This window comes from Equus caballus, chromosome 8 (assembly GCF_041296265.1).
Source record: "Equus caballus isolate H_3958 breed thoroughbred chromosome 8, TB-T2T, whole genome shotgun sequence".
Lineage (NCBI taxonomy): Eukaryota > Metazoa > Chordata > Mammalia > Perissodactyla > Equidae > Equus > Equus caballus.
In genome coordinates this window covers 1,319,345-1,339,603 of record NC_091691.1, presented here as the reverse complement: position 1 = coordinate 1,339,603, position 20,259 = coordinate 1,319,345, and the positions used below count along the sequence as shown (strand labels likewise).

At 46.0% G+C, this 20,259-nt stretch overlaps 1 long non-coding RNA gene and 1 gene segment (V, D, J or C); both read right to left on the bottom strand.

Annotated features, from left to right (window-relative positions):
- Positions 1-4,100: 4,100 nt before the first annotated feature.
- On the bottom strand, positions 4,101-12,907 carry LOC111774581 (uncharacterized). 2 transcript variants are annotated; one of them, XR_011441671.1, is made up of 3 exons: positions 12,787-12,907; positions 9,824-9,949; positions 4,101-8,080 (listed from the first exon to the last, which is right to left on the bottom strand). It is a non-coding gene; the product is annotated as an uncharacterized lncRNA (long non-coding RNA). The 2 variants fall into 2 exon arrangements; XR_002809581.2 differs by having other exon boundaries at positions 4,226-7,842; positions 12,787-12,903.
- A 2,901-nt stretch (positions 12,908-15,808) lies between these two features.
- Positions 15,809-16,269, bottom strand: LOC138925460 (immunoglobulin lambda variable 8-61-like). The segment is given in 2 exon segments: positions 15,809-16,137; positions 16,233-16,269. Coding segments are annotated over 2 exon segments (366 nt in total).
- Positions 16,270-20,259: the final 3,990 nt, after the last annotated feature.

The window sequence follows — 20,259 nt, the reverse complement described above, 5'->3', positions numbered from 1 at the left end:
GGTCTTCTCTGCTGAGGCCCCAACATCATAGAGTAGAAAGAAGCCATCCCCACTACGTCTTGTCTGAATTCCTATCTTGTGTCCATGAGCAAAATTAAGTGGTGTTTTTATGCCAATATTTTGGGGAAATTTAAAAATTTTTTCCTTGTTGATTTGTTTTGTACAGTAATAGCAATAAGAATAATGCTCTCATAGAAAACTCAAAATGTACAAAAGTGTGTGTATAAAAATCTGAGTTTCCTCCTTCCTTCCTGACAGCCTTCCAGTTTCTGCCACTGGAAGAAACATGGTTAAATTTCCAATTTACTTCTGGATTTATTAATTGAACAATCATTAACACCGACTCTGTAACAGGCATTTTTCTAAGGGCTTCACAACACTGCATTTTATAATGATTTCTTAGAGATGACACCAAATGGGCAGACAACAAAATATATTTGCAAACTGGATTCATGATTTTTTTGCAAAATGTGCATCAAAAGACACTATCAACAGATTAAAAGGAAATCCACAAAATGTGAGAAAATATTTGCAAGTCATATACTTAATAAGGGATTATTATCCAGAAAATGTATGGAACCCCTAAAACTCAACAACGAAAAACACAGACAACCCAATTCAAAATTAGGCAAAGGATTTGAATAGAAATTTCTCCAGTATAGATATTCAAATGGCCACTCTCTTGCATGGATGGTTTAAAGAGCATTAGTGCTCAGCAAGGGCGGCTCCTAATCATGCTCTGTCCACTATTAGTTGGCCGGTCATAGACAACCACAAAGTAAAACAAACACATGGCATAGAAAAGGAAGATTGTGAGGAAAATGTATGATTGATAGTGGTTGTTTTAAAATGTGTGTATTTCAGTATTTTCTAGTCTTCAATAATTGATTATTTTTATAACAAAAGATTAGCGAATATATAAAATTAAATGTTATGTCTGATATTGAATCCAGTTCCGTAATAATAGTTTGTGAATAATCAAGGGCAAATTCCTAATCAGCACATGATGAATGAAGTGGAAACGTATGTGGATCCTTGGAGACAGTCTTGGAAGACAATTCCGTTGGGCTTCAAAAAAGACAGAACGGGACAGGACTCTGTCATGGACTCATAGCATGTGTTTTAGTATTCACACGTTTGTAGATTGGTTATTTTATGTTGCTTTACTATGTCATCACCTAGAGTACCAAGGGCTCTATTCTCATTTCTTTCTTGTACCTCTCCTTGCCCTTTCTTCTTCCAACAAGTAGATGGTACAACAGCAGCTCAATCCGTGCCTGTGAACCAACCACATCCATAAACACTGGTCCTTGGTCTATGTCAAGTTCCCTGAGTAATTGATGAGCAGCGCCACCATTGAACTTACAGTTATTCTGTGTCTTTCTAGCTCCCCAAAAAGATCTTGTGGAGAATGTTCATCAATACAGGGCAGATGGGAGGTCCCATGCATTACCAAGCTAAGAGAGACTTTCTTTGCCTAAGGTAGAATTGTGATTTTCTTGGTTCCTTTCTTTTTCAATCAATTTCTGATATACACACCTAATCATACACATTACACAGTCCCTAATTTTGACTGCCTAAGAGTGTTTAGTCAAGGGGTTGAGGAGGAGGATCTTACAATTGACACCTGACTCAAGAATGGATACAAAATTGGTGGTATCAGATTAAAAATGTACATTACTGAGCCTTTTCTACAGTAGGGATTTTTCCTCTTCAGATTAAGAATTTTGTAACTGTCAACCAAAATGGCCCTGACAGGTACATTCTCCAAGACGAACTCCTGCCTTTTCCACAGGTGTTGTCTCCTCTAGCTTTTGTGGGCCTTGACATGACCACACTTTCCTATCTTATTTTTCAGTCACCAAGGGAGCAAAAGATCTGTGCAAACAGTGCACAGAGTAATCTGTTTCTAAGACTGTTTACTTTTTGTAATTGCAGGTGGCATCAAGAAAAAGACAAAATGGTATATACTGTAGATTCACTCTGATGAAAATGGTATATATTGTAAATTCACTGTCTGATGAAAAAATGTAAGAATTGTGGTGCTTACTTGCTGGCTTTTGTCTGGAGTGCCGCCCTGGCCCCAGCCACCTGTTGGGAATGATGCTTGCAGTTTTAGTCAAATAAGTTGATTTTCCAAGTAACAAAATTCCACCATGTTTCTACAATCCCTGGAGTATTCTTGTAGTGACAGAGGGATGGAGTGTCTGGGTGATCCTCTGTGACAGTCCTGGGGTGAGGGTCACAGGCTATGGCTATGGAGGAGTTCCCAAGAGGAGATGGGACTTTCCTCTGCCATTGCAGGGTCTAGAGGAGGATGAGGAGATTGTAGAGAGTTCGTTGTAGAGATTTGTTGAGGAAGGAGCGAGCAGGGAAGGTGCACCCTCAGTGCTGGGGCAGCCACAGCTGATTCTCAGTCAGGCCTTTACACAGGCTGCACAGGGGCAACTCAGGTCAATAGTCAGCGGGATATTGGGGTCACACTCTTAATTCATTAATCCACCAAAGCAGCAGCTCAGACAGCCACTTTCCCAGTTAGTTTACGTTAACTGCTCATCCAGGGTTGGTCAGTTGACTGAAAGCTAGTTCTTGTCAGAACCGTCATGTGACAGTTGCCGTGGAATGTCTGGGCTTCTGAGGCAGTCAGAGAGCGAAACACATACTGGTCACTCAGGGTGGTCCCCTAACCATCAGGAAGGCTCACCAGGAGGCAGGTGACAGTGTGCGCATGCTGGGGAAGGATGAACACAAGTTTGAACATCCCATTTCCTTCTGAGGGGCTTCAATCCAGGTAAATTGCTTCACATTTGGATAAGGGATTGAAATGTGGAGGCAAGAGGCTGGATCATGGATTTAGCCCCCACCAACTTTTCTTTTGGTTTGGACACATCATCCAGGGCATCAACTTTTTCCCCACAGAAACCTGTCATCAGGTTGTTTTCAGGAAGAGAATGATGGAGGATCTTGATTCAGGCATCTGGGGTGTGATCTACTGGTCTCAGGTTTTCCGATTTCTGTACCCAGGGAACCAACTACATTCCTGCCTCAGATCTCTCATTCATCAGTGTTGTGACTCCGGACAGGTCACTTAACCACTCTAAATTTAATTGCCTTCAACTGCAAGAGGTGTGCTGTGTCCCCTGTTCTGCACCCCGCATAGGGTTACAATGGGGATCACAGGAGATGAAAACAGACATTCTCCATGAACTGTGGGCATCCCTCCCATGTAAAGGTTGGAGAATAAGCTTCCATCCTCCCCTGTTCTGCAGCCATCCCCTCTCTGTAGTCAACCACCAGCAACATGTAGCTTATTCTTCAGACATTTAATAACTGAAGTCTTATTGAGCATTTGTGATGAATCAGTACTTGGTCTTAAAGCTTTACTTGTTTGTAATAATGATAGCCCTATAATATAATAGTAATAAATGGGCCCTTCAAGTTTTCATATGACAGCACAGAGAACTGAGACACAGAGCAGTTATGTAACTTTCCCAGGGTCATGTGACATCTAAGTGGGATTTGAACCCAGGTCATCAGGCACCTGCACCCATGCTCTCTGTCACTGTGCTCTGCTGCTTGTGTTGTCTCATCTAAATCAAAGTATTTTCCCACACAATCCAAGTGTTTTCAGTGAACATTAAACTGCGTGCTTTTCTGGAAGCACAACTTTAATGCAAGTAGTTCTGTTGGGCAGCCTGTGAATAATGGTATCAAAAGTTTGAACTGAGAATACCTTATTCTTGACTTTCCTGTGGTCTTCTGCCAGCAGTATGTCAAAAGCTCTCTCTAGTGTGATTGCGTATCCCAGGATCTAACCTTATGGATACAAAGAGAAAATTGTACTTTGTTTAAGGAGAGATACAGCCCAATTCCAGCAGTGGGTCAGAACAATGGGCATCTTGTCACATGCCAGTGTGCACCACACACAGGACTCCATTGAAGGTGCTGTGGAAATTCAATGTGTAAGTTAATTTAAGGATAATCATCATAATTTTTCCATGTCCCTTTTTCAAGACAATACTTTAAAAATCCTAAGCCATGTCTTTCTTCATTTACATAGGAAAAGTTTAACTTACCAAGTCAATCAGTAGTGTTTCAACTACAGGAGTAAAGATGCATTTATTGTCCAAATTTGGCTCACGTTTAACAATGAACCATGTGTTGAACTAATATTTATATATCAGCTGCTCACTTAGCATTAGCCAAAATAGATCTCTCATGGAAATACTGCTGCCATATTATTCTTTAATTAGTAGACTTTACTATTTAAAACAGTTCTATATTAATAACAACAACAAAAATTGAGCAGATAATAAAGTTTTCATATCCTTCCGCCCACCTGCCAGTTCCTACTGTCATTAAAATCTTGCATTAATGTGGCGCATGGAACAATTAATGAACCAGTATTTACACATTGCTGTTAACTCAATTCCTTAGTTTACGTTAGGATTTATTCTTTTGCTGTACATTTCTACATTCTACATTCAAATATATCCTGTCTTATGTCACCATTACACTGTCATGGAGGCTGATTTAACTATCCTAACAATACCCTGTGCTTCACCTATCTTCCATAATTGATTAGGACAAAGACTTAGCCAATAATTACAACGGAATGTTTTACCTAGAATTGAATCCAGTCACCTAAGAAAATATTGCGTGTAATCAAATGAAAAATCATATAGAAAAGAGGATAATTGCAGTGGTAAATATATGTACCTTTGGAGGGTGAAATTGTTTTGGGAGGTGACAATAAGATAGCACCAGCTCCGCAGGATTTCACAATAGGTGAGAGGAGTAATGGAAATGTGTAACCGAATCACTGCATGTAGTTTAGGATCATTTGTGACTATTTCACATTGCATTAGGCTGCTTTTTTCTACAAAGCCAAATACTTTTTTCTCATTTATTTTCTGCTCTTTTCATTTCTCTCTCCTTCTTCCACTAAGCAAGACTGGCCAATCTCAGTTCAGTCTATGCTTTTTAAAGAATCACATCTGTACACTCCAGCCACTTCTCTAAATAAAGCAAAGCTCCAAGAGTATTTCATGAGCAACACCACCGCTGAAGGACTGTTACTCTGAGTCCTCCTAGCACCCCAAGACAACAAGTCGGAGGAGCTTCCTACTGGCAGGGCAGACAAACAGGCTCCATCAAGGCCAAAGTAAGGTTGTCTCTCATAGAAATATTGTCTTCTTGAATTTTTAGAAATTAGTTTCAAATTTGAAAATACGACAATATACATTAATTATGCTAGAATACATATCTTGGGAGAATAGAAGGGTAGAAGGTTATAAACTGAATATTTACATTCCCCCAAAAATCCATATGCCAAAGCCCTAAACTCACATGTAAATGTATTAAGAGGTGAGTCTTTTGGAGGGAACCTTGGATGAGGTTATGAAGGTGGAGCCCTCATGGTGAGTTAGTATCCTCATAAGAAGAGCAAGAGAATAGAACTTCCCTTCTCCTTACTGTGTGAGAAAACAGATACAAGGGGGTGGTGTACAGGCCATGAAGAGGCCCTCCCCACACACCGAGTGCACGGGCACCTTGTTCTTTCCCATCCTCCTCTCCAGAACTATGAAGAATAAATGTCTGTTATTTAAGCCACCCCGTCCATGGTGTTTTGTTACAGCAGTCTGAACTGACGAACACAAACTCTTACAAACAGATGAGGGTTCAAGGGGGCATTTAAAAATGGCTGCATCACTGAACCATCCCTTATTGCCTAGTGGTTAACGTTCCCTGCCCACCTCTTCAGCAGCCTGGGTTCACTTCCTGGTCACGGAACCACACCACCTGTCTGCCGGTTGCCGTGCTTTGAGGGCGGTTCACATAGAAGAACTAGAATGACTTGCAACTATGATATACAACTATGAACTGGGGCTTTGGGGAGGAAGGAAAAGAAACGGCAGAATCAAGTTATAAACTGTGTGGAAGGGGGACTTATCCTTAGTAGCAATTTCTCTTTGGATTAAGAATTTTGTAATTGTAGACCAAAATGGACTTGAGAATTACAGCCCATAGGAAAAGCTAGTATTTTTCCATGTGTCCTATATGCTTCTGGTGCCCGTGGCTTGACTACTGCTTTCTTTCTGGTATTCTACACTCACTAAGAAGACACAAGATCTGATAAAACCTACAGAGTATGATCTGACCCTCAGTGTTTTCTTTTCTCTAATTGTAGGTGACCTCAATAACACGTGAAAATGGTCTGCATTCTGGAACACTCACATGCTGAGGAAAAAATTCAGATGAACAGAAAGGTGGGGCTTTCTTGCTGGCCTTAGTCTGGAGAGCCTCCATGATTCCAGCTTCCTGCTGGGAATGAGGATGGGGCGTGTGATGTAGGAACTGTTTTCCCAGGTAAAGAACTATGGCAACATTCTGCAGTCCCTGGAACAGCTGTGTTCCCTTCAGGGGTGTGGATTTGTGTGCATGGGGCCTTAAGGGTGCCTATGTGTGAGTCTGTGGGATGTTGTGAATGTGTCAGGAGTGCATATGACAGAGAATGTCAGTTCTCCATAGATACGTCCTAGTTACACAGCACAATTGTAAGTGCCACCGTCCTCAAAGAAAACCCCATAGCCACTGTATGATTTACATACCTTGACTTGCTCATCACTCACCACAGCCATATCTGTGGGTGTGTTTGCTGTTCCCACTCCTCAGAAAATGAGGTGCAGTGATGAGTGACCCAAGCTCTTGAGCTCCTGTGTGAAAGGGTCTAAGTGTGAATGCAGGGCTGTGGCCCCAATGTTGAAGCTCTGAACTACTGTATAGCTTTCATCACTCCACAATTGGATCATTAGTCCCAGTGCAAGGGTGTCCCAGCATCCATCCATGTTCCTGAATCACCTGGGCATACAGAGGTCTCAATCACTGTCCTTCATTATAAGGTAGCCTCTGTGGTCACATCACACAGATCATATATTGGTGCACATTACCACAAATGTTGGCATAGTAATTAGCAGGAAAAGCATGGAGAAAGCCCACATGCTTCTGGTCAGCCACAGATTCTGAGAGATCCAGACACCATGTAGAACAACCTCACCAACTTTTGTTGGTGTGGGGTCATTCCGCAGCATCTAGGCCAGAATAGATAAGAATATAGGTGATATTTCAATGGTATTTGATAAGATTATAAAAATCTGGCTAAGAAGTGTTCAAATTCTGTGAGCTATCACCCCTGGGAAGATTGACACATGAGAATAACAGTACTACCTGGTTATTACCCTGGTGCCCGTCACTCATTGTAACTCTCTTGTATAGCTCGGTCAGAGAGCATCACTGCTCACCCAGCCCTCCTCTCTGTAATGAACTTGCCCACTCCTGGCTGGCTAGTGTGAACCTGGCTGGCTGCTGACCAATGTACACACACATATAGTTAGAGAAGCAAGACTGGAAGTGAAAATATCACATGCATGATAATGTTTAGTTGAAATGGTAGGACATCCATATTTTCAAAATTTCTAAAATTGATTATCTTTATGGCAAATATTTAGTGACTAAATAAAGGAAAAATTTTCCTGGAATTAGATCAGTCTCCCAGTGTAAGGTTGCTTTTCATCAATTGGAAAATCTCATACGACGGAGGGGAGATGCAGCATACATGGCTCAATGGAGGCTGAGATGGTTTGGAGGAAGTCAAGAAGCCAGTGGCAGTTAGCTGGATTGAAACATGGGAAAGAAGAGTGATGGGAATTCGTTTAATCATAGCATGTATTTAATTCCATTTGTAAGTGGAACACTGCACGTTGGTTTAAGCTGTCTTTAGCTCCAAAGCTGAGGATTCTGTGTCTCATTCTTCTCCTTTTCCTCTTCTCTTCTATGCTTCTCCTGCCAAAGAGGATGACCTAGCAGCAGCTTATTCTATGCTTGTTAATCAACCACATCCATACACTCTAGTTCTGTATCCATATCAAGCAGGGGTCCCTGAGTAATTCCTGAGCAACACCACCAATGACTGACAGTTAATCTGTGTCCTCCTCACTCCCCATGAGGGCCTTTTGGAGGAGCTTTCTCATGAGAGGGTGGAGACCCGATCTAATGCCAAGGTAAGGCTGCCCATCTTTGTCTGAAATAGATATGGTGGCTTGTTAGTTTATTTCTCTTTCAATTGAACTCTTGTATGAATATCTGACAATGTACATGATAGAAGATACACACAGTTTCGTTGTTGGGGGTGAGTTGTCAACTGTGACTCTTTTATCAACTGATGCCTGATTCAAGAGGACATTCACAAATAAGATCACCAGCTGACAAACTGAGTGGTAGGGACTTGTCCTCAGCACAAATTTTCTTCCTGGGATTAAGAAATTTGCAATTGAAAACCAATAAATGGTAAATCATCCTGGAAAAGCCCATGCTTTTTTCACTGGTGTGTTCCACACTTGCTTTGGGATCTTTGACTAATGATGATTTCCCATCAGTTTTCTAAAGTCACCAAGAGGACAATTCCCATTGAGTGGAATCCTGGCATTGACCAGGTCAAAGAGAGAGTCCTGTTGGGGGTTTTTACATAAATTGATATTTATATATTGCAAATGCTTAAAAATATTTTATATGAGGTAAAATAAATATATATAGAAGCACCAAAATATGAGAGAACTTAATAAATGATTATAAGGCAGTCCCCTTAGTGACCACCACCAAGATCATTCCTTCTTCATCTAACGCTCAGTTAGTCTCAGCTGTACAAATCACTGCAAATTTACTACTGCATATGTCCTTGTGTTAATGTCCTTCTAGGCATTTCATCATGTGAATTTTATCAATTCTTCTGGAAGGAATCGTGAGAATAATATTATTTATTGTATAACATAAAGTATGACTTTGGAAGGTTATTGCTTGGTAAAGTGTAACTTTATGTTTTTATTCATGCATCATTATCACTTTTATTACATTTAATATGTAATAATTAATTTAAAAGAAAATGCTTTCTATTATTTTTAACTGCACACCACCCTGGTTTCTTGTACAAGGGATCCAACGTTTTGATCTTGCACTGAACCTACAGAGTTTCTATTCAGCTGTGCAGATGTTTAAAAACTCCCCAGCCCTCCCAGATGACAGCACCAGTGAGGGGACATTCAGGAAGAGGGGCCAGGAGAGGAAGCTTGTGTCAGCCTCACAGAGGCCTCAGAGTGACCTCAGCAACTGAGAGGGGCCAAGCCCTGCTGTGACCTGACCTTGTGAGGGGTTCCAGTGAGGCTAATTCTGCCAAGTGCTACATGGGCCTGTGAACAGTGGGCACACCATGGCAGGGCCCATCCAACAGTGGGAGGACCCCCTGCCTGCACCAACTTCCCTCTTGGTAGTTGTGGAACTTAGGATGGAGGGCAGGGGAGAGGTGGCAACTGCAGAATGTGGCATTTAAACTTGAAATGCCTGTGGAATCCAGCATTTGTAGATTAATCTGACCAGATTTTTAAAAATCTATTTCAAGCATGGATAAAAGATCGAAATAAAAATTAAATGGTGCTCATTCAAGTTGAAGAAAGTAATAATTTTGCATACTTAGTTTTGTGGCATATGCAGTCCACACCTAATACACCAGTGTTTCTAGTTGCGCTCCTTGCCACCATGGGGTCCTGTGGGAGGCAGGGTATGCCAGGCCAGTGGGGTGCCAGGGGACATTTTTTAAATAATATATTAATCAACAAAAGTTGTATAGTCTAGAAGGATGTAAAATGAACATTTAACTCTCCTCTACCCTACAGATATCTATATCTTCTGTAGACATTTACTTGGGCACTATTCCATAAATTCTCAATGTACCTTCAGGAATTTCTCTATATGTCGTTAAGAAATAACCCACCTCAGTATTTTATGATAGAGTTGTTCCCATGGCTCTGTTCACTTAGCAAGGCATCTTGCACAGTTTCCCAAGTCCCTGCATTTGGGAGATTCTCGCTGGGGTGTTTACTTTTCAGTTGAGCCAAAACTGGAAAACAAATCCAAATGCCCATCAACTGATGAGAAAAATAACAAGATGCGGTACCTCAAAGGAGAGGAGCTGAATATTGATAAATGCTGCAACATGGGTGAATCTCAAAAACATGGTTTGCAAAATGCCAGACACAAAAAACTACACAATGATGATTCAGTTTATATTAAATATCCTTAAAAGTCAAATTTACAGGAACAGAAATGAGTTAGTGGTTGCCTGGAGCTGGATGTGGGACATGAATTGACTGCAAACTGGTGCTGTCAAACTAGTTGGGCTGATGGAAATGTTCTAATATTGGATTATGGTGATATGTGATTTGTTAATCTATGAAAACTCAGCTAAAGTAAGTGAGATTTATATCATTAAAATATACCTCAGGAAATAACTAGCAATGTGTGCAGGGTTGGGAAGTATGTGAAATAAATTTGGCAAAACATTGATTGAGTTGAAGACGGGTGATGGGTATGTAGATTCATTACTCAATTTCTCCTATTTAGTGTATATTTGAAATTTCCCATAATAATAATAAAAAGGCTCCACTGAGTGTGGTGTAGGATGACGGAAATGCTGGGGTGTTGTGAGCTCTGAGTTTGTCCCTTGGCAGGAAGCACCTGCTGTAACTCTAACTCAGGCCTCTGAGCGTGGGTGTAGGGTCCATTAAACCTGAATTTGCTGCAGGCCTTGCTCACCTGGAACAGACCGACAGCGCCCCCTGGTGACACCCTCGAGAGAATATTAACAAAGATGGGAATTATTCAGAACAAAAGGTCCTGTTTCTTTCAGTACGTAAATATTTTAAAAATATTTTCATTATTCCACTTTATTTGGCACATAACACCATATTCATTGCTTGTCTGTCTTTGCTAATCCTTGTCGGTACTTTTTTCTCCAGTTGTACTAAATATCCTCCCCAATACCTGAAATTCAATCTAAGTGTCACCTATTCCTGAGCCCATCTAGGGAGGTCTTTATTCATGTACTGCAATTTTAGTTCTGGAACTTCCCTTTGGTTTGTATTTATAACTTATGTTTAATTTCCAAGATTCTAGCCTTTTTCCTTTGTTTCTGCAGTGCCCATCATTGTCCCTCAAGGTGGTTTTTTTTTTTGAGGAAGATTAGCACTGAGCTAACTACTGCCAATCCTCCTCTTTTTGCCGAGGAAGAATGACCCTGAGCTAACATCCGTGCCCATCTTCCTTTACTTTATACGTGGGACGCCTACCACAGCACGGCTTTTGCCAAGTGGTGCCATGTCCGCACCCGGCATCGGAACCGGAACCCCGGGGCCGCCGAGAAGCAGAAGTGCACGCTTAACCACTCTGCCATCGGGCCTGACCCTGAGGAAGCGTTCTTAAGGGTACAGTGAGTCACCCCCTGGCCCCATCACACCATGGAGAACTGCCTTGATAACTGAGTGTGACAGGTGTGAGAAGAGCAGTTACAGGGGTCTGCGTCCACCCAAAGGCAGTCACGTGCTCTAGACTGTAATCCAAGGCTTCTTGGCTCCCAAGGGGCTGGAACCCTGGGTTCTGCTTGTCTGGAGAGGAAACTGCATTTCTACTCTGCTTGTGTGGGGTGCTGAGGCATGGGAGGTTGGGTCCTGGGGAGGGGAGGTGGCCAGCAGCAGGGGCAGATATGTCGCCTGGGGCAGGATCAGGCCACCTCAGCACAGGCCAGCGCCTGGGGAATGACCATGAGTCTGACTGAGAGCCCAGGGATGAAGTCCCTCTTCATCCACTGCATGGAGTAGTCCAGCAGCCAGGCCAGGACGGGCAGCCTCCTCTCCACAGCTGCAGGGGGGCAGCAGCGGGTCTGTGGGGCCATGCAGGCACCTGAGGGTCTGGCCTGACCCAGCACCTTCACAGAAGGAGGCAGCCTGGGGTGGGCGTGTGGGGACACAGACCAGCAGTCAAGGTCAGGACTCCAGAGACCCCAGCAATAGGCGGGGGTCCAGGGCATCAGGAGAGGCACAATCTCTCTCCCCTCCAGGGGTCTGAGCCTCCCCAACTTGCTGGTCTGAGAGGAAGCCAACAAGCTGTGCAGAGGGGCCTCAGCAAAGGCGGAGCACCCCCACGCCCTGCTCACTGCGCTCCCTGAATCCCCCTGCCCAAAGGCGAGGTGCCTGCTCTGCCTCCATCGACGTCCACCAGGAAAAATATGAGCAAAGTTCTCAGTGAGAAGCCTAAGCACAAATCTGACTCAAGATTTCTCCCTGGAAAATTAGTTTTTTGTTTTTCTTTCCTCCCCCGGGAATTTAACCAGGAGCAGTGGAGAGAGAAGCAAGGGCAGGGGGCACCCTCTTCTGATTGGCAGGGTGGGGATGGGGGACTGGAGGCGCTGAGGGTGCTGAGATTTTCCAAGGGCCCACCATGGCAGCCTCCACCCACAAAGGACACCGCAGCGCTGCACGAAGGGCGGTCACTCATCCTGAGGCCGCCGACCCCCACCTGCGGCATCTGCGTCCCTAGAGGGGCCCCAGGGTTTTATTTGGTCCTGGAGGACTTTAGAGGCTCCTTGATTAATTCAGGTGCACAGCATCCTCTAGGATCCCAGCTCCCCGTGTTCAGAGCTGGCCCAGGACCACCCCTCACCCCAGACCCCTGCGACACTGCTCTGGGCAGAATCCTGCTCCCAGCCCGCTGAAGGCGCTTGACCTGAAGGCTGGGTGTCAGCAAGGCTGAGGGCAGCGGGGACCTGCTGGAGACATGGCGGGTGGGGAATGGAGGTCCGAGCGGGAGGCGCCCGCCCCCTGAGATGCCACACCGCAACCCCCCGTCCGCGCTGCCTGCCCCCAACCCCTGGGCCCCGCAAGCCGCCCCCTGGGCACTCACCTGGCGCCGTCTCAGCTGGGGGCCTCCGGACACGACCACAGCGAGTCCTCAGGCGTCTGAGAATCAGAGGAGCTAGGCGCGGGGTCTAGACTGCAGCGCTCAGGGGCGGGGCTTGCGGGGCACGTGACTGCGGGGCGGGGCCGGGGCGGCCTGCCGGGCTCCGCCGCCTGCCCTTGGCTCCGCCTGTCCTGGGCTCCGCCGTCTGTCCCATCCTGGGCTTCGCCTTCGTTCCACCCCTGGGCTCCGCCGCCTGCCCTTGGGTCCCCCTGTCCTGGGCTCTCCTGCGCGCCACAAATGTGCCGCTGAACCTCGGTGAGGGCGTCCTGCGGACCCGCTGCTGCCTTGGGCGCCGCCCTCCCTGGCCGCCTGCTGTCGCCCCCGGAAGCCCCCACTCGCCCCTCCCCACCAGCGGTCAGCTCAGTGCTGACCCAGGAGGCCTTCAGCCCCCACTGCCCTTCCTCCCAGTCTCCCCTCTGCTGCCCCCAGATGCTTCCTGGCCGGCTCCTGGGAGAGGAGTGCAGGGGAAGGACGTTCTCAAACGCTTTCTCCCTCACCATGGTTGGAAGGCTGGCCAAGGCCGCCGCAGGAGGGACATGTGATGGCTCCTGCCTCCTCAGTCAGCAGCATCTTGACTGGGTCTGGCTAGAACCTTCCACAGCACCTGCAGACTGTGATTGCTGGGTGACTATAACTCATGATTTATGAGGCCAGCCTGAAAGATTCAGTATAAGCACTCAGAAAATGCAATAAAACGTTTTGAAATTGTCCTGTCACTTACATTACATTGATTTACTTTCATTTATGTTCTTTTCATTGATTTACTTTCATTAGGTATTTGTGAGAGGCAATTATGTTCTGGTTAAAATGGCCTTTGGCATCAACTACAGATTAATGAAGACCTAGTTTTGTCATTACTGCTGGGATAACCCTGAGCACCTTGTTTCATCTCTCTAGCCTAGATTTCCAGCTCAGTAAGTTGGAGGAAAAGGTAATTATTCTGACCACAAAGCTGGTAGTGAAGTTAGATGGTTAGACAGTCTATCCACTATTTAGGGCTGCTTTTTGCACACAACAGGCCCTCAGTAAGGATTAGATGACATTTTCACAGGAATTTATGAAAAATCAATAAATAAGTTATAGTGGAAATCTGATTCAAGCTTCTACTTCTTCCTAACCACTGAGAAACTGGGAATCCCAAATGAAACCTCATTTATGTGCTCCCAGAATTTCCACTTCCCTCAAAAGTAAAGCTCATGGTCCTTATGAAGCTGCCAGCCCTTCCTGCTCTAACGACCCCTCCGCTCCTCACACAGATCAGGGCTGGGCAACTGGGGCACAGAAGACACAGTATGGGAGGAGACAGTGCCGTTCCGTATGTCACAGACGGCGGGATCTGCTGACTTCTATCTGTTCTTGCCCCCGACAGGATTCCTCTGGGAGACAGTGGGTGTGTGAGGCCTCATCAGTATCTGCACACACGCCCAAACTCCGCTCACCTCTCCTTTCAAAGAGGCTCCTTCAGTGCTGTCTCCACCGTGTCCAAGGCCCTGTGTGCAGCTGATAACAGGGAGCCCTGGTGTCTCCCTCAGCTTCCCCTCAGTCCACCCCTGACTCAGGCTGACGTGAGAGCTCAGTGGTGGTTCAGGGGACCTGGAGCTGGCGGTAGCACTGACCATTCTCATTGCTGTTCTGTGTCCAGATCTGCATTCACTGCTCTGGCTTCCTCATCCCGTGTCCTCTTTCTTACAGGTTGGTGAGGGGGGGGCATGATGGCACCTGTCCAGGCAATGACAGTGGCACACAGAGCAATTCAGCAGCATGAGCATGATGTATAGCCTCTATCTGAAAGAGCCTGGTTTTCAATCCAGTTTTGTTTGTTTGTTTTTCCAAATCTCAGACAAGATCTTTTTCAACTCCCCTCCAGTGATGGGTGAGTTTTGGGAATTGGGGTAAGATGAGTGAGACTCAGAACTTGCCCCCTGGGAGGGACCAGGGAGGAAGCAGCTGCTAGGTCCTTTCTTATCCCTGTGAGCAGGAGACTCCGCCCAGCCCAGACAGGACAGGGCTGCAGGGTCCCCATCAGCACAGGAGGCACCAATGCCCCAGCCCTGTGCACCCACAGTGCAGACCCTGGGGAGAACCACAGCGCCTCTTTCTGCTCCCGAGTCAGACTTCAGCTCTGGTGGAGATAATGTCAGGGGCACTGGCCTGAGACCTGGTCACTGTCACCACAAACATCCATGGGCCATGCACCCTACTGTGAGCCAAGATACTGGTATAAATTGACTGTTCAATTACTCAGAAAACAAAGCAAATACTTCCCCAAATCAGTAAATTATAAAAATCGACCATATAGTTTATGTACCAAGGTTTTGATAAGTTTTAAATTACACTAATAAAAAGGTAAATGTCTGTCATAGTTAATTGAGTGATTCCCCAAATCACAGGAGGTGGAAAGTGTGAGAAGTGGATATCAGGGGAGCATCAACTATCTCGCTGACATCCTTAAACCTGAACTTTCCCATATGCTTCTTTTCCTTCATCTTCACTGTGTAATGACGATAAGCATCTGGCGTATGGAGCAGAAGAACAATGTGCTATGGGCCTAGCTTATGCATATTCATGAAGAAATGTTAAATATTAATCTGTTCTCCATCATCACATTAGTGGATGAGAGTAGGCCTGTCAATGCTGTTTGAATAAAAAGAGTCTCAAAGGTCGTGGTGGCGTCTCCGAGTCTCACTGTCGGTTGATGTATTTTGGAGCTGAGCCTCCCCCCATCATCACAGGCAGAGAGGGTGAGGGGAAGGAAAGTCTTGGAGGAGTCACCCTAGAAGGATGGACACAGCCTGGGAGAGGCTGGAGGAGGCACATGGAGATGAACCTCTGGATAGGAGGATGGGGCCATGGACCTCCCCCGATGGTGGTGTTACTGTCTCCACCCTCTCACTGGCTCTCCTGCCTCGAAGGGCTGAGCCGTTCTGAGCACAGGAGGAGGTGTTGGTTGCACTTCCCCATGGGTTTACAGCACTGTGTCAGTGTAACTACCCATATACAGAGCACAGGAATAGTTGGCCTCGTCCTCAGGCTGGGCACCCGTGATGGTGAGGGTGGCTTTGTTCCCGGAGATGGATCCAGAGAAGCGATCTGGGATCCCAGAAGGGTGGTTCTTCATGTTGTAGATAACTCTGCAGGGAGCCTGGCCCAGGATTTGCTGGTACCAGAAAGGGTGGCTACTGGAAGAGATGGACCCAGAGCTAAGGCCACAGGTGAGTGTGACCATCCCTCCTGGAGACACTGAGAGTGATGGCTCCTGGACCACCACAGTCTGAGAATCCACCCCTAAAACCACTGGGAGAGAGACAAGTGTTGTTATGAGAGACAAGGGTCAGCCTGAGACCAAGCTTTTATGTGTCCCCCAAGGATGCAGTGTCCCTTCACCTTACCTGAGCTGTAAGCAAGGAGCCCGAGAAGAAGCACCATCCAGGCTATGGTGGGGACACTCACAGGACATCACCTGCTGTGCTCCTGGGCTGGAGTGTGGAGTGTGGAGTGTGGTATTGGGGCTTTTGATGCCTCCCAGGCCCATTTGGAGAAGGTGCTTCATGCAAATCTGCTTCCTCTCTCTTCCTGCCCCAGTGTCATCCTTATGTCCCTGGGGGAGATCTTGAAAGACACAGATGCTGGGACCACACACAGACCAATGACTTCGCTGTGACTGAGACACTGAGTGATGGGGGTTGATGGCTTTCATCAAATCAGTTCCTCTGCATCCCTGGTGCCTTCATGGATGGAGACTCCAGAATTTCTTCTCTGTGATCCTGAGGGCTGAACAACGAGATGGGTGTGCTCTCCACCGCCTGGTCCCAGCATCTCGTTCATCTCAAATCCATTCCCATCCTTGGGAAGATTCTTCCTTCCTCAGCGAAATCCCTTCTTGTCTTCTTTGGAGGAGTCTGGGAGTCCTTCCTCCCTCCAGCAGAGTCCACTGGGGAATCACAGAGCCCATGTCTGGGGTGTGAAGGGACAGGGGTCTCCCCCGACTCAGTCCTGGACCCTGTCCCAGTAGCAGCAGTGGAGCTGACCAGGGCTGGGGTGCTGACTCACAGGGCTGCACTGCCAGACTTGGGATGGCTCCAAGAACCAGAATTATATGGAGTAGCTTCAAGGCAACTGCAGATTTTGAGGGAGAATGGTCAAATTATCGACGTGAAATTATGGAATTCCTCCCAAATTGATATCCAACAAAATAGGACTCCACGTGTTCATAATCAGGGAAAACAATAACCCTGCTCCTGAACAAGTGGGCGTGACCATCATGGAGCGTTTCAATCCCCTGCTCCCTTAGTCTCCTGTGGAGCAGAAGGAATGGGAAGGGGCGGGGGGTCTGAGAGGTAAAGGGAAGGCCCAGGAAGATAAACTTCCTCAAGCAGCTGGTAAAGAGAAGCCCCCAAATGGGTGTTGATCACAGTGTGAAATGAAAGCAGGGTTTGTTCTCCATTTCTAAATCTCTAGACTGTCGTCTGATTAATAGAATGTGCGTGGCTGTTCTTTCCTTTCTCGTCACGTGTGTTTGGAGGATCAGCTTATGTCAGCCCAAATGACTCATGCTGAGTTATTTTATGCCTAATAATCAACTAGATGTCTGAGACAGAAGAGAAATATATATATATATGATATATTTAATATGTTTCAAATTTTGATAGGAGAAAATCTTTAAGATAAAAATAATTAGATAATTAAAATATCTGAAAATATAAATGACATCATTTTCCATAAACAACTAAGAAATATTACTGAAAAAAATGAGAACAAATAGACTAGAAAGACATATTTTCTAAAAATAAGACACTTTAAGGGCTAAAGCATTCATTATCCATTTCATCATGAATAAATTGAGAGGTCATAATCGCCAGCATTGTTTCCTGAACTCTGGAGGGAGCCTGAGTGATCTCGGTAAATTATCTCAGGTATTTGGAAGGCATCATGCTTCAAAACAATTGTGCCCTGCAGAGAAGGTCTGAGTGACAATTCAGAGCCAGCTTTGAATTGAGGATTGGTAAATTGCATGTGGCAGAGCAATCCATGGCCCAGGAGCCCCTCACAGTGCAGGAAGGAGCAGAGAGGAGCTCCCCCTGGTGGCTCTTGGGTGATGCTGCTTGACCCAGGTAAGAGCTCTCCCTTGGCTGTGCTGTCTCTGTCTGCAGGACCAGGCTGATGCTGGCTGTTCATCATGGGCTAGAGGATCAGCAAGTTCCGTGGCCGTGTCTGCACTAATTCCATCTTTTTCTCCTTTTCTGTGTCAGGGAAGCACCACTGAGAGCTCCAAAATTCCCTCCCTGAATGGGGCAACTGACATATGGTTCAGAACCTCTTCATATCTGATCTCCCTCCAAAATCCATATTCACCAGCTCCCGCAGACTTGATTCTGTCTTGATATAGTATGGATTCTACTAGTATGTTGGGCAATTTTTGCATTAATGTCCATAAATGATATTATCCTATAATTTTCAAATCTGATACTGTTTCTGTTGGGTTGAGTTTCCTATCTTTTTCGAGAATCAGTAAATTAGATTGGACTATGTGCCCTTTAAGTCTTTGGGATACTTCCTTGCATGTGTGATTAGAACTCTGCCAAGATGCCTTCTGGTTTGGAGTCCATATTAGAGAAGATGTTTCCTCACTCATTTCGCACACACACACACACACACACCTCTAGACACTGTGCATGATGGCATGTGTAGTACAGTCACACACAGGACCCTGGAATTAGGGAGAGAAGGTGGTAGAAAGAATGGAATTACCCACTGCTTGTGCTAGATGTCAGGAGAAAAAGCCCCACCCCTACCATCATCCTTCACTTTCCCCCTAATGAAACTCCTTGTTCAGTGAGTGAGGAGGGTGATGAGGGGAGAAATCTGAGTCATGGTGGTGAAGCCCCAGAGTCTTCGTTGCTCAGGTCTACTTGTTGGAACTGTGACTCTCCCGTCTCCAGGCATCTCTTGTCCTGTGCCCAGAGAGCTTCACAGGCCACGTTTCTTCATGCAAATTTGTTCCTGCTGTGTAATCGTGCATCTACACCTTCTTGAACATAAGCTCAGGACAATGTCTCCACGAGATGTAAAGTATGAAATATGAGACATGAATGGGTGTGTCAGAGCCAAGATCGAATGTGGCTCCGGGAGGCCCCAGGTGCAGGAAGTAAAACTTCAATGTGGACACTTGTTGCCAAAGTGTGAAAGATGCATTAGAGTATTTTCCTTGATGGCCCGGGGCAGAACCCTGTCCTCTCAGGAGCAGTCCAACAGTGTCCCCTGCTGGGCTCAGAACCCATGACCTATGACACCACCCAGCTGTCCTGGAAGGGGTTGCTGACTTTTGCAGATGGGTTTTTTATGATGTCACTGCCCAGGGCAGTAGATTAAGTCTTCTCTGTGACGTTTGGGGCTGAGACATTGATTTGTCCATGTCACTAATGTCTCCTTTGGTTCTCCTCAATGAGGAGGAGAACTCCTGGAAATCAGGAGTCCCACAAAGTTCTGAAATCAGGTGAAAGTGAGAAGTACAGCTTCTTTAAGGTTTCAGAGCTCAGAGAATTATCCGCTAACCCCTGGCTGGTACCAGGAGACAAACACAGGACTAGGGTGAGATCACATGGTTCTGCCAGGTCATAAACGCTGTACTTCGGTCCTTCTCATCCACAAACAGCCCCTGTGGAGGCTATTTTCTTTCTGGAAACAAAGTAATTCTGTTTGCATTGAGAGCTAAGTATCTCCAACTTCCCATGGAACGGGAGCTTTTTGTGGCATTGGGGTTGTATTTAGCTCTGTAACAGTGATAATCAGCCTCGTCCTCAGGCTGGAACCCAGAGGTAGCCAAAGAGGTTCTAGTAATAAATGTGGATCTCGAGAATCAGTCTGGAACCCCTGGAAGGTCCCCACTGCTGTCCTAGGTCACACAAGTAGGGGCTCTGCATGAGAGTCCTTGGTACCATTGCCATGGTGACCCCCAATGTCTCTGCTGCTCCCTGTGGAGGAGAAGGTGACCTTGGATCTGGGACCATCAGGAGCTTCACAGGAGGTGTCACACAAGCACACACTGGGGAGTCCCTGCGCCTGATGTTCACAGCCCCGCCCCACGCCCTGGGTTGTTGGAAAGCTCCAGTGAGGTATGAGAGGAGAGGTGGATACAAGTCATAGCTGTGGGCTCAGGGAAACCCAGTCATGGAAGGCTCCTTGGGTCCTGAGTGGTGTCAGCTGTAAGGTCTTATCCATGGAGGTACTTCACCCAACTCCTCTGGAGCAGGCTCCGCATTTTCCAGCATTCTTTGAGCATCCCCCACCCTCTCATGACCCATAAAGAGGTTCCCTGGACACAAGTCCCATACTGCCCCTTTGACTAATGCTCCTCTCCCTGACTTTACAACTGAAGGCTCTGGTGCCCAGTGAGGGTTCCAGGCTAGCTCTGTGCCT